The sequence below is a fragment of the Nymphaea colorata genome, chromosome 2 (genome assembly GCF_008831285.2).
Source record: "Nymphaea colorata isolate Beijing-Zhang1983 chromosome 2, ASM883128v2, whole genome shotgun sequence".
Taxonomy (NCBI): Eukaryota; Viridiplantae; Streptophyta; class Magnoliopsida; order Nymphaeales; family Nymphaeaceae; genus Nymphaea; species Nymphaea colorata.
In genome coordinates, this window is record NC_045139.1 from 8,056,829 (window position 1) to 8,070,649 (window position 13,821).

The 13,821-nt window shown below is 37.7% G+C and overlaps 1 protein-coding gene across 1 annotated transcript; it reads left to right on the top strand.

Moving 5' to 3' along the window:
* Positions 1-2,294: 2,294 nt before the first annotated feature.
* LOC116247400 (protein DETOXIFICATION 29-like) lies at positions 2,295-6,396 on the top strand. Its single transcript, XM_031619584.2, is given in 9 exon segments — positions 2,295-2,549; positions 3,041-3,311; positions 3,314-3,587; positions 3,708-3,789; positions 3,994-4,055; positions 4,721-4,959; positions 5,185-5,303; positions 6,132-6,218; positions 6,307-6,396. Coding segments are annotated over 9 exon segments (1,266 nt in total). The 5' UTR covers positions 2,295-2,507.
* Positions 6,397-13,821: the final 7,425 nt, after the last annotated feature.

The window sequence follows — 13,821 nt, forward strand, 5'->3', positions numbered from 1 at the left end:
CACCGCTCTCTTGTTCACCTCTGAATCGAACATGTGTGGCTCTCCGCTGTCAAGGCATGCTACAGTACAGTATTATACATAGAGACATTTTATAAATGTCCAATGAATCTGTCTCAGTGATTAGTGTCTCAATGATTAGGGCAAGAGTGTCATCTTGAGAAATCTCACCTCACACATGCAATTCCAATACATTGCATTGGACTATATATCATTGTTTGGTAGTAGAGACATTTTATAAATGTCTAATGAATGTGGACATCAAAAGGCAACCTTGGTCCAATGGGGCATAGTTGATCATATGACTGGACACAAGACCAAGCCGATTTCTCATTTACTTGCCGGGTCCAATTCCATGTGTGGTTCTACCAGCATAGACGTACGAGCCTCCTTGAAGGCGGAGGCACATGGTGGTCGTTGTGGGCAATTGCTCACTCAGTCCCACACCAATTACTTACTAATTATTAAAATCAGATGGAATCTTTCTGAATCGGCCAATTCGAATAGAACAGGCTCCTTTTCGATTGGACGATTCAGGGCTCTTCCAAAATCGGAAGCTTTTTTAAAGAATCGCCGGAATTAAATAAGAATCGGTGTTTCAACCTGAATCGCCCGAATTGGCGTGTACATTGCAACGCTCTTGGAGAAAACTTTGGTGACAGTTTACTGTTTTACTGGAGAGGCACTTTATCTGGCTTCGTACTTATTTATTGTCTCGCGCAGATGAGTATACAATATTTGATCTTTAAAGTAAATATACATGTTTTATTTCCATTTTTTTGGAAAACATGCTGAGCTTTATTTTTGGAATGTATACCAACTATCATGTACGTCACTGCATGCTTTTCTAATTGACCATGTGCGCCCACAGTAACTTGGCTGGCGGTCCAGAGCGACCTACCTTTTTAAAGCAGTGGTAGTGTGGCACCGACTACACGACGTTCCTGGTGAAGAACTAAGGGGCCGTTTGATGGCCTGGAAATATATTTCAGAAAATATATTTTTGGAAATATAGTATAGGAAATGGAAAAATGGAATGAGAAAAATCTTTCCGATTCCAATTTTAATGTGTGTGTGATGACTCAGAAATATATTTTCAATTCTATATTTCTGAGTTTGATGATACAGAAATATATTTCCACATTCTTAGTCTGACCTGCCTTCACAAGTTTCCAACTAAAAGACTTTGTAAACAGAAAAATCTGAGGAATGGCAGATTATGGTTCAATATTAGAGGAGATTGAGATCTGCAGCCCAAGAGAAGAACAGTTTGTGAATGAAAGCTGAAGCATGTTTTCTGCATTAAGTATACAAAACATGTGAAAATGGAGATATGACATTGATATCTAGGAAGTGAAGCACAAAGCACAACAATATGCATCAAATAAAGCAACAAAATGTAATATGCAAAGAAATTTCTTGGCTGAACAAGAGAAAGCTGAACAGAATGCAGAAGAGAAAAAATGTCTAAATACTAGAATCCAAAGACAATTGTGATAAACGGGAAGAACAAACTTCTGCAAATAAACCACATAGAAAGGAGGACGATAGTAACCTTACTTGCCCGATTGATCGTTTGGGTGGGAGTAATGATGCAAGGAACATGCTCTAATTCAGCTTCAATTCCTTTAGCCAGAGATATAATTATAGGAGAACTAAGCCTTTCCTTCCAATTTTTGCTAATCTCTTTAAATACCACCCTAGTCTCAGTCGACGGCAAACCATTTATCACAATATCTGCGTCCCATATGGCTTCCTGCAAATTGGTGACAAGTTTCAATGGGCATAACGGCGTATCAATCATGTTCAAGCAGAAACCATCTTTCAAAATTTCGTCTACACAGGGTCCGCTGCTCGCCAAGCCTGCCTTGGACATACTTCAGATAAGCGCAGCGTCTGATCAGTCTTCTAAGTACATCTTACCTTGAATTAATCACTTCAAACAAATGCTCTGCCGTTGCTAGGTCGACATACCTACCTGCTCTTCTCCAGATCCTAATCTGAATTTTGTCGCGAAAATGGCCGTAGGTATCTTGCAGAAGCACAAGAAAGACGCTGCCCCAAGCACCAGGACAACTAGAGAACACCTTTTCCCCTTCTTCGTCGTTGTCATCAGAGATGAAGGGCCTTATATTTCTTCTTCAGAGATGATCAGGCCATTAGTTGCAGGGTCATAAGACGAACCGTTAACCTATCGAAATTAAAAGTTTGTGTTTCTCCTTAATTTTCCGCTCATGGAAGCAGAGAACCAACTGCCGTTGCTGAACGACAATCTCAGCAATGCCGACGGTGGGCATGGAAACAGAAGAAGTGGAACCGTGGAGTTTGGAGGGGACATTGAGCCCATCAATAGCGCAAGGGGGTTTGTCTTCCAATTTGGAGCCGAATCAAAGAAACTGTGGTATCTTGCTGGGCCTGCTATCTTCACAAGCCTCTGTCGGTACTCCCTGGGAGCAGTCACTCAAACCTTTGCTGGGCATCTCGGGACGCTCGAACTCGCCGCCGTTTCCATGGAGAATTCCGTTATTGCAGGGTTCTCGTTCGGTGTTATGGTACTGAATCTACTGATTTCTTTTCAATTTCCTTCTTCCCCACCATGGTTACTTACAGGGGTAATTTTCAGCAATCAATTTCACATCCAGAATTGGTCCATAGTCGTTTCTTTGCGACTGAGTTCCAGATGGGTGAAATACCGTACTTCAAGACCCAATAGAACATGACAAAAGATGCGTTCTAGAATATGAGATTTTAGGATGCAAGAAGGGAGCTCTTTAAGCTGCATATGTCGAGGATGGTCTGTTAGGCATTGAGCAAACACAATTTATTCATTACATGCTATCAACATCTTTTGACGGGCCTCTGATCATTATCAGTTAGCATTTTCAATTAGATGTACTGCCATCTTCCTTTCTGACTTACGCTTTCTTTGAGTTGAGATGATTTGACTGCAATTCTCTTATTACATATGTGCACCAAAATTTTCAAGGATCTGTTCTGAACTCAATGATCAATTCTCTGACCTTTTGCATCTTATGCTTCGTAGCTAGGAATGGGAAGTGCATTAGAAACTCTATGCGGACACGCCTACGGGGCTGGGCAGCTTGACATGCTTGAGATTTACATGCAGAGATCATGGGTCATCCTAACTCCACGGCCCTTGTGACTTGTCCTTTGTATATTATACATCTTTGCTACTCCCGTTTTGAAACTAATTGGGCAGGCCTCGGAGATTGCAGAGTCAGCAGGAACGTTTGCAATATGGATGATCCCGCAGCTCTTTGCTTATTCCATGAACTATCCCACAGCCAAGTTCCTGCGGCTCAGAGCAAGATCATGGTGATGGCTTTAATAGCACTTGTTGCGCTGGTCCTCCACACTTTCTTCAGTTGGTTGCTCATCATAAAGCTGGGTTGGGGACTGGTTGGTGCTGCTGTCGTGCTCGATTCCTCTTGGTGGTTCATTGTTATTGCTCAATTGGTGTACATTTTCACCGGCACTTGTGGCCGAGCTTGGACCGGGTTCTCATGGAAGGGCTTCACTCATCTTTGGGACTTTTTCAAGCTTTCATTGGCATCTGCCATCATGCTCTGGTATTTGATACAATAATCTACCTTTTACATCTTTTTAGTGACACCAGCCAATTATTCTTGCCCTCATAGTTTTACTATTATGATGGTGGTGGTGGTTGCGGCGGTGGGTTGGGTTTCCAGCCTAGAGTGTTGGTATTACATGGTGTTGATTCTATTTGGTGGATACTTGAGCAACCCTGAGGTTTCAGTAGATGCACTATCCATTTGGTAACTGACTCCCTCTCTCTCTCTCTCTCTCTCTCCGCCCCCAGTAAATGAAAACCTTCAATTTGCTTATTGTTGGTGGATGTAGAGAAGTAGACAGCAAAAGATAGCCTCATGAACAAACATTTCTGATCACATGTTTTACCTTTTAAATTGCTGCTTTCACCTTACTTGTTCTTCACTTCGCATGTGCAGCATGAACATCTGCATGAACATCTTAGGTTGGACAATAATGGTAGCCTTTGGCTCAACTGCAGCAATAAGGTACGACAATGGTCAAACCTGACATGATTCTAGTACTACACAGATTTTTCTGTGGAGGTTTTTTCTCTATTTTATTTCAACATTGCCTTGATAATATTTTGCAGTTAGACATGATAGACAAAATAATTTATTCGTAATTGCAATTAAAAATGTATTCATGTATTGCAATATTGTTACCTGGACTATGTGTGACGCAGAACAAAATACTTGACCACAAGCCAACTCGTCGTTGGGTTTGTGGAGATTATTATTATTTTTGTTATTGTCATTATTATTCTTATTATTATGGCAAGTTAATCACGAACTTTCTTTACTTGATAAGTCGTGGAAGACGATAAGATTGTTTAAATATTGCTGCAAGCCACTGTCACGAACCAAGCTGCCTCTTTTGGTTCGTATGATGACAAAAAACATATTTATAACATATTAAGTATCAGCATGGCTTGTTATAATATGAGCATGGCTTGTTCTCTGTGAAAACTAGTCACAACTCACAACTGAAAATAAGAAAATCGAAAAACTTTTAGTTCGTATCATGACAAAAAACATATTTATAACATATTAAGTACATATGAAATATAACATATCATGCATATGTATGTATACGTGTAGAATAGTTCAAACTTTGAAAAAAAACTTGAGCAAGTTTTGTTGCATTAATGCAGTGTGAGGGTGTCAAATGAATTGGGAGCAGGAAACCCAAGGAGGGCAAAATTTGCAGTGGTGGTCGTGGTGATCTCCACCTTCATCATCGGCCTTGCCATCTCTGCCGTTCTGCTCATACTGAGGGATTACTACCCCAAGGTATTTACCAGCAGCCAGGAAGTGCAAGCGCTGGTCAATCAGCTCACCCCTCTCCTTGCTCTCACCATAGTCATTGACAATGTCCAGCCCGTTCTCTCAGGTAATTTTCACACTGCTCCCTTGTTTTCACAAAGAATGATTACCACGTAAATTTTTTATGCATTCTTGAGTCCCATAAACAAGCGATTTGGTATGTAGCACTACCGTTTATTCCACACAGACACTATATATATATATATATATATATATATATATATATATAGGAAACTACTCGAAGAAATGCAAATGGCATGGATGATTGAGAGTTTAAGTTGTTGGCTTGCAGGTGTTGCAATCGGAGCAGGATGGCAAGCAATTGTAGCTTATGTGAACGTGGGATGCTACTACCTTTTCGGCCTTCCATTGGGTTTAGTCTTGGGATACAAATTGAACTTGGGAGTCACGGTTATCTCTCTCTCTCTCTCTCTCTCTCTCTCTCTCTCTCTCTCTCTCTCTCTCTCTCTATATATATATATATATATATATATATATATATATATATATATATATATATATATATGTGTGTGTGTGTGTGTGTGTGTAAGAATTTTGTCTACCATAACCATTTTGCACGTTCAGACTGCATTTTGAACGGTTTTCCACATTACACTGTGTCTGTTGAAATTAAGTTTCAGATCTCTAAGTATGAGAAAGCAACCAAAAAAAAAATGACGGCATATATAGTCAAACATTTTCTGCTTCATTTTATTTCCTACTTTCATCTTTGAGAGAACACGGTTCTTGAGGATATATTCCGTTGATTAGAGAAAAGGAATTGAAATGACATTCACTCTGATAAATACCTAACTTTGCGCCAGTTTCAAGTATGCTACAAAATTAACCAGAATCAAATATCGAAAACTGAAACTTTATGATTAATTATTGGAGCTAGCAGATTCTTGATAGTCACAGGTAAAAATAGGAAACCGCATGGTAGCGATTATAGATGTGTGCCGAATTCGAAGAACGAATTTATATTCCATTCTTAAACAACAAACCAACAAAATCAAACGCTGGGAGCAGTAAGAAGGAAATGGAGCAGCTCAAAGCGTATAATATACAATCTAAAATCTCAATGAAATTGAAAGAAAGCATGCATGGCATCTGATATATCCACTCATCTTTTCCACTTTTTTGGCCATCCTGAATCTTGGGAGGAACCGATCATTTTCCTCTGTCCAATTGATTGTTTCGTTTGTGGTCTTGCACCGTCAAATTTGTATATTCTTGCAGGGAATTTGGAGCGGCATGACGATCGGAGTCGGCCTGCAATCGCTGATACTGTTGTCCATGACCTATAGAACCAACTGGAACAAAGAGGTAATATTAATTACTGCCAATCTTAATTGGAAACCGTTAGTTGCAACTAAAGAATATAACAATTCCATTGTTGGGTTTATATTTGCAGGCTTCTCCTGCGTCCGAGAGGATCAGAGTGTGGGGAGGACCAAGAACTCAGATAATGCTCCTGAAAAATAGGCCATCATCACTAATGTGATTGTGGTGGTCTTCCTATTCCCCTTTCCATTGTCTAGTGAAATAAAACTGCTCATAAATGTGTTGGCCTTCATTTATTTATGCATGTTCTCGCCAACCAAATGGAAATTATACAATATATATATATATAATTATCTAATTATGCTAGTGGTGGTACAAATTACCATATGTGTAGGATACCCAAACTTTGTTTTTCCTTGAAATAGTTGGTAGAATCATGCATGGTAGCCACAAAGATCATCCTAATGCATGACTGCATGAGTAAAATGCTCAGATTAAGATGCCTAATCCAGTTAAGTTAGATATGGAAATGTATATCAGAATACGTCTGACCAGACGAAAAAAAAATCGTGAAAGCAGAGAAATCAAGTTTATCGAATCCAGTGAAATCATGTCAACATGCTTTAGCAATTATCAAATATCCATCTAATATATATTTAATAATATCTACTAGCTAGATTTGGGACTAACCCAGAAGTGTGAGATTGAGCCATATTCATCCTAATACCCATAAAAAAGAGAAGAGGGGTACATCTCCACTTTCCATAAACTCCATATAAGGATATATGTTTACATGTTGGTGCTCATTTTCAACTAAAAATTTACACATCGGTTTGGTGCTTCCTCACCGAAATTTCGGATTTTGCCGTGGCCATAAAATCTTGTCAAATTTTCCCGATAAAATATCTTGTGTACCCGATGTTATTTGTCAGATTCTTTAGCGAACACAGATGTTTAACAGAATAAAGACGGAAGAATGTGGTACTATAAGCAAAAGCATGCAACATCTAATTAACGGTCAAAATTTAAATGACTGAATTCTGGTTGGCAGATGGAATCCTCAAATCCCTAACTCATTCCGGTAAGGTAGTTACGCGGACAATTTCACATGTCAGCAGTAGTAGAGCCAGAATTTTTTTTAGCTGAGGGACACTTGTTAGAAGTCCACGTCTGGTATCGCATTCTATATAGTTTTTGAATCATCACGATGTGATAATGAGCCGTCCAAACAAGCTCTGAAAGGTTCTCAGACAATGAGAATAATAGTATTATCCAAATACGTGCCCCAAAAATTGTGGACAACCTCAAAAGGGGCTTTTGACAAAAGGAACATTAACAATGTGTTCCAATGAATCTATTAGGCAGATTTGTGGACACTATATTCTAGTGTTTTATGAATATGTCATAATCTTTCTTTAAGACTGATTCATAAAACACTTGTAAGTATTTCTGCTAGCAAACACCCTCTAAGCACAAAGGTATATTAGCTTATGAGTATTATGCCATTAGGAGCGCAACAGGCTCGCTGCAGGAGTTCACTGTTATGTAAAAACCAGACTTCGCCATTCAGTTGTTTCAATCAACACCACGCCCTTGTTAGCACATAAAAAACTACCAGAAGCATATAGATATAAGAAACGAATCACTCTAAAGTCTAACCCCCCTTTGTTCATGAGCTAACTAATTTTTTACCTAACAAAATGAAAGATTCACGAATCCTACGATAAAGAGGATGAATGTGAAATGAAATTAAAAGAAAAAGGAATTACTGAATAATGGGGAGAAGAAAAGAGAAAAAGAAGCAAAAAAAGGCTGAGAAAACCCCGAGAGATATGATAACTGCTCTGAAACATGATAACTATTTCGAGTGTTTAATCATAATGAAACCCCAGGAGATACACCTTGAGTTTTGAACTCTTCATTTGACTTTCCAAACTCATATCGATCGGCCAGGTGGTTCGATCAGGCTCTTGTTAGTACACATGTATGTCAGTATGTTCATATATATGTATGTCGGGATGCATATGAGTGCATTTATGCGTACTAAATATAAGAGTGCAGAGAGTTTAAGCTTTTCCGGAGTGCAGTTGCTATAGAGTTAATCTATTTGCATGGTAAAATAAGGCAGCATGCACAAAATACCTGAGAGCACGAGCTGGACACTGTCAATGACTATGGTGAGAGCAAGGAGAGGGGTGAGCTGATTGACCAGTGCTTGCACCTCCTGGCTGCTGGTGAAACCTTCGGGTAGTAATCCCTCGGCATGAGCAGAACGGCGGCGATTGTCGTGGTTGTATTCTCTTTAATTATTGCTATATAATCTAGTATCAAAACTTCGCAATAGTTCACTCTCAGATATACCTTTAACCATATCCACCATATCTACTTTTTAAGATATTCACATATTTAGATTGAAATTCAAATTCGATTATGAATAAAGAAAAACATATTGAAATCTGAATCCGAATTCGAAATCCAACTTCACAATCTGAATATGTTCCCAATCTAATTTTACGTTGGCATCAAAATCCACACATGAATTATTTTGAAGTGAATCTGGTTGATTTAAAAAAAAAAAACATTGGATATATGATATTTTATTCAAAATTAAATCCAATTTGAATCTGAATCTGATCAAATATTTATATATTCTAATCTGACCTGATGTCATTTCCTAGATCTAAATTGATCCAATTTCTGAACCATATATTAAATTTTTTCTGTATCCTAATTTTTTGAAATGATTAGCTGGATATTTGATCTAAACAGAATATATTAACATCCCTAATTAAAAACTTTTTTGTAGGGCAGTCTCACTCAGTTCGTGACATTGGCAGCTGGCAAATAATTTTACTCATCCATAGCCTACCGTCGGGCTTTAGTCAACCGTACCCATGGCCCGCCTCGGCTGGTGTAATCTGGTAAGAAGTCTACGTCAAAAGAACCTAACTTGTCACAATTGTAACCATAATAATAGTAATAATAACGTCTGCGCACAAACCCGAGTATGATTTGTCTTCTGCACAATTATATAATTGAGGAAATAATTTTTGAGACGCAAAGGACTTGTCATGTCAACGCTTTTTATATTGTACGTACAAATATTTTATTTTGTCTGTAGCATCTTTTGACAAAAAACAACAAAACAGCAATTCACTAATATGGTTTAAAGATTGAGATAAATTCATGTAACAACTTTTATCAAATGAGCTCTAATAAGTGTAACTTTGTTTGTACGAATCTATTGTAAGTAGATTCATAGGTTGTCTAATCATACCTTATTGCTTGAGTGACTGCTTTGAAGAGTACCACCTAGGATTGTGAATTCACATAGCATGTTCATGTTCAGCAAGATACCACAGTTTCTTTGATTCGGCTCCAAATTGAAAGAAAAAATAACTTTTATGAAGATGCATAAAACATTTATAAACTGTTTCGTTTATCAAATGAGCCCTAATACGTGTAACTTTGGTTGCACGTAGATTCGTTGGTTGTCTAACCATACCTTATTGCTTGAGTGACTGCTTTTAAGGAGTACGGACCTAGGATTGTGAAGATAGCATGCCCGGCAAGATACCAGAGTTTCTTTGATTCGTCTCCAAATTGGAAGAAAAACCTCTCTGTACTATTCTATTGATAGGCTCAATGTCCCCTTCAAACTCCACCATTCCACTTCTACTTCTGTTTCCATGGCTACCATCATCGCGATGATAGTTCCCTCCTTCCATGAGCAGAGAAAGAAAACGCCGCCTTTCAACACGTTATCAGTCCGCGGGAGGGCCGGCCTCCGACTAATGGCTTCACCACTTGACAAATATAACATGTCAACAGATTGGATTAGAATCCAATATACACCCTCAAACATATCTGGTTTTTGGTTATTCACCTTCACATGAAAGAAGAAAAGTTATATCGGAATCTAAAATCCAATTTTATAACCCAAATTTGCTTTAAAGCCAATTTTAACTAAGTCTGGGCGTCGGGCCAGGCCGGGCCGACGCCCAGACTTAGTTAAAATTGGGCCGCCACTGGGTCGAGCCGGGCCGCTGCCCAATTGGGCCCTGGCCTGGGCCGGGAAAAACCTGGCTCGGGCCAGGCCCGGGCCCGATAGGCCGGCCCGTTAAGCCTGCTTAGATTAAAAAATTAATTTTTTTAATTTTTTTGTTTTAATAATATATATTTATTATTATTAAATGTATTTTATATTTAAAAATATTTTATAATTACAAATTATTTTTTTATTTTAAATGGGCCGGGCCGGGCCCGAGCCAGGCTCACTGGCCCGATGCCCATCCTTAATTTTAACATTCATATCTAAATCCGAATCCAATTTTTTGTTTGAATCTAACGAGCATTGAATGTAGAATAGTTATTTAAAGCTACACTAATCTAGATCCAAATTTGATCGGGTATTTATGTATATTTGAATTTGGATCCGATCAGATATCATTTCTTGAATCTCAATTGATCAAATTTCTTCATTGAATATTTTTTTTTTTCTATATTCTATTTTTTCTAAACTATTATAGCAGATACTCAATACAAATTGAATATATTGACATCCATACAAGAGGACCTGATGTTAGTGGATTAAGATAATTAGATCCTAATCCAGTAAACTGTTTAAAACTATTAATCCAGTAAGATACTAAATTAACTCTGAGGAAGACATATAACCAAAACTCAACTAAAATAAACAAGCAAGATCAAAGAAATGCAACTTCGATACTCATTTTATCATCAACTCGCTCACACAATGAACCCCAGCTGCTAGGGCCCTAGAGAAAAGATTTGGCTATGGGTCCGGATCTCATTACACATATTCAGAACTACCTGGGTCTAGTTATATGAATATGAATCTAAATACATGGATCTTTACATTCAACATCAGATCTGGATCCAAACAAGAGAAAAATAACAAAACAAGATCCAGACTTGGGTGTTAACTCTAAGTCAACTGATCAAGTCGCCTTTGGATCCAATATGCGTCGGATGTGGATCAGGACCTCGATCCGCCACTGGAAGCCACACTTAAAGTTGTCTATCAATATCAAATCGAAGATGATAAAGTCAGCTTGATGTAGATATTAAGCAGGTACGTGACCCACCCAACTCCATAAAAACTTCTTAATTTTAGGCAGGGTAGTTGTGTATGTGCTCCGATTAACTAGCTAGTCAAAATGATTCTATAGACGAAGGCTTATTCAAGTGGGCTTTCTCATGGTCATCAAGGTTCGAAATGCAATGAAATCATGTAAAACATCCTTCAGCAACTGTGAAACATATATATCCATCTAAATTTATCATATATATTACCTGAAATTTGGTCTAACTAGAAATTTTGAGATTGAGTCGTATTCATTCAACGGTAAAGTCAAAAGGTTTTAGCTGAAGGATACTAATCTATCTTATTATTGCAATCGATTGGGTGCATGTAGAGCTATAAGGCACTGACCTGGGTTTGGTGTGGGCACCCCGTATAACTATGCCTAAGCATAAGTCCAACACATGATAATAAAACTTTTACAAAGGTTTATGCAGGTTGGGTTGGGCAGTTGCCCACACCAGCCCATGGTAGCTCCACTACTACTATATTCATCATAATATTGTTCACCAATGGTAAAGAGACATATAAGAGAAATGACGCTTTAATTTTCAACTCTATACAAGTATATATTTTTAGAGAGTGAGTGAATGATGGCTCTAGTTATCCAAATTGCCATCCATCTAACTATGGTTGTTCATTTGAAGCAGACCGATGGTTGAGAAACAAAGAATGTGAAAAAAAGTGTGAACTAATGCTACTATCATTTTTTTCTCTGCATTTTTCTCCTAATTATCCATTGGATCAGATGGTTAGGTGACTTTAAAATCCAAAATCACCATTCAATTTTTTCTTAATTTCAACAGCAAGTGATGATTCTAGTTATCCACAGTCGTTGGCCATTTAACTTGGGTGGTTGAGAGAAAAAGAAGGTAAGAAAAAAGTGTGAACGGATTATTAGATGACAAAAAAATGTCAATCACTTTTTTCTTGTTGTTTTCCTTTTAATTGTTGGTCATGATGAATCAGGGGCATTTCATTAGATGACTGTGTGATTCTGGAAAGTCAAAGTCACCATTCAATTTTCTTAATTTCAGATATTAATGCTCATTTTCAAAAAATTAAAAGAAGGTAAGAAAAAAGTGTGAACGGATTATTAGATGACAAAAAAATGTCAATCACTTTTTTCTTGTTGTTTTCCTTTTAATTGTTGGTCATGATGAATCAGGGGCATTTCATTAGATGACTGTGTGATTCTGGAAAGTCAAAGTCACCATTCAATTTTCTTAATTTCAGATATTAATGCTCATTTTCAAAAAATTATATATTATTGTTTGGCTCACCAAAATTTCTGGCTTCAACCTGGTTAGAGATTATAACTATTGCTTAATTAACTTCTCAACAAAATACGTGAATCCAATGGTACACTGGATTGGAGAACCAGCATTTTTAATGTTCTTTGGTGCCACGAGTCAGTGAGTTGAGAAGGTAATTAAGAAGAACGCAAGACAACGGAACATTAAAATGAGCAATAAAATCACGTAACGGTCAAATTAGAACCCACAAACCCCTTAACTCATCCCTGTGTCTTTCACTTTGCCTTTAAATTCACGTCAAATGTCCCTTCTGTCAAATTGAAGATGTTGAATTTGAGAAGACCGTCTTTCAAGACCCAAAGAAAAGCAAGTTTGCAAGTTCGGTCATATTGCTTGTTCGGAAGAAGTAAGACGCACATATACACAACCTTTACAACATTGAATAAATTGTTTAATTATTTGTCTCAATCTTTGTGATAGATTCATAGAACGTTGTGTTCCACAAAATGCAGTATTTTTGTTACCAAATGTTTCCAGTAAAATAGTGCTGTAGGAGAAGGGTGGTGAGTTATCCAAAGTTGCAAAATCATATAAGTGTTCGTATATATAGTCCAACATATCATTATGAGCTGAGGTAGGTGCACAATTTGGAAACTGTGCTTAAAAGATATTGATTGGAAAAGCTCAATAAAGTTTCTAGCAGTAGAGGACCAAAAGAGTGGCTATGCCTCACTATATTTTTACAAATTTAGCCAACATTGTGGGAGCTCCAAAGGTAGATAGATGTTTTGGGACCCCAATGTTAGGAACGATGCTTTGTCACTCTCTCTTGTACACTCCAAGAGAAGAATTAAAACGAAGCATAAGAAAAAAAAAAAAGAGCTACTATAAATGAACTCTTGATAGATATCAATCTTATTAATCTACCCAACATCCAGAGCTACTATAAATTCATCGTGTCTAACCACCCTTGCTGCCAGCACTTCCATCTACACACTCCATCTAGAACCCTAGACATATATAGCAATAATTAGAGTTGGCAATTCCAAACTGTTAACCAGGTTCCTTTCATATTCAAAATAGAAGATGCAAGAGAGATCCCCGTCTTTTCAAGGCTTACCTCTATTAAGCTACTAACATAGCAAACCAGGAAGCTCTAGGGATCGAATTAGCCAACCAAATGAATTTCAACGAGTTCATCTTAACTCCATTAATTCTTCTTATACACCAATTATGTCTTCTTAACTGTGAGAGTCCATTATCATTCCCTAAAGACTGTATTGTG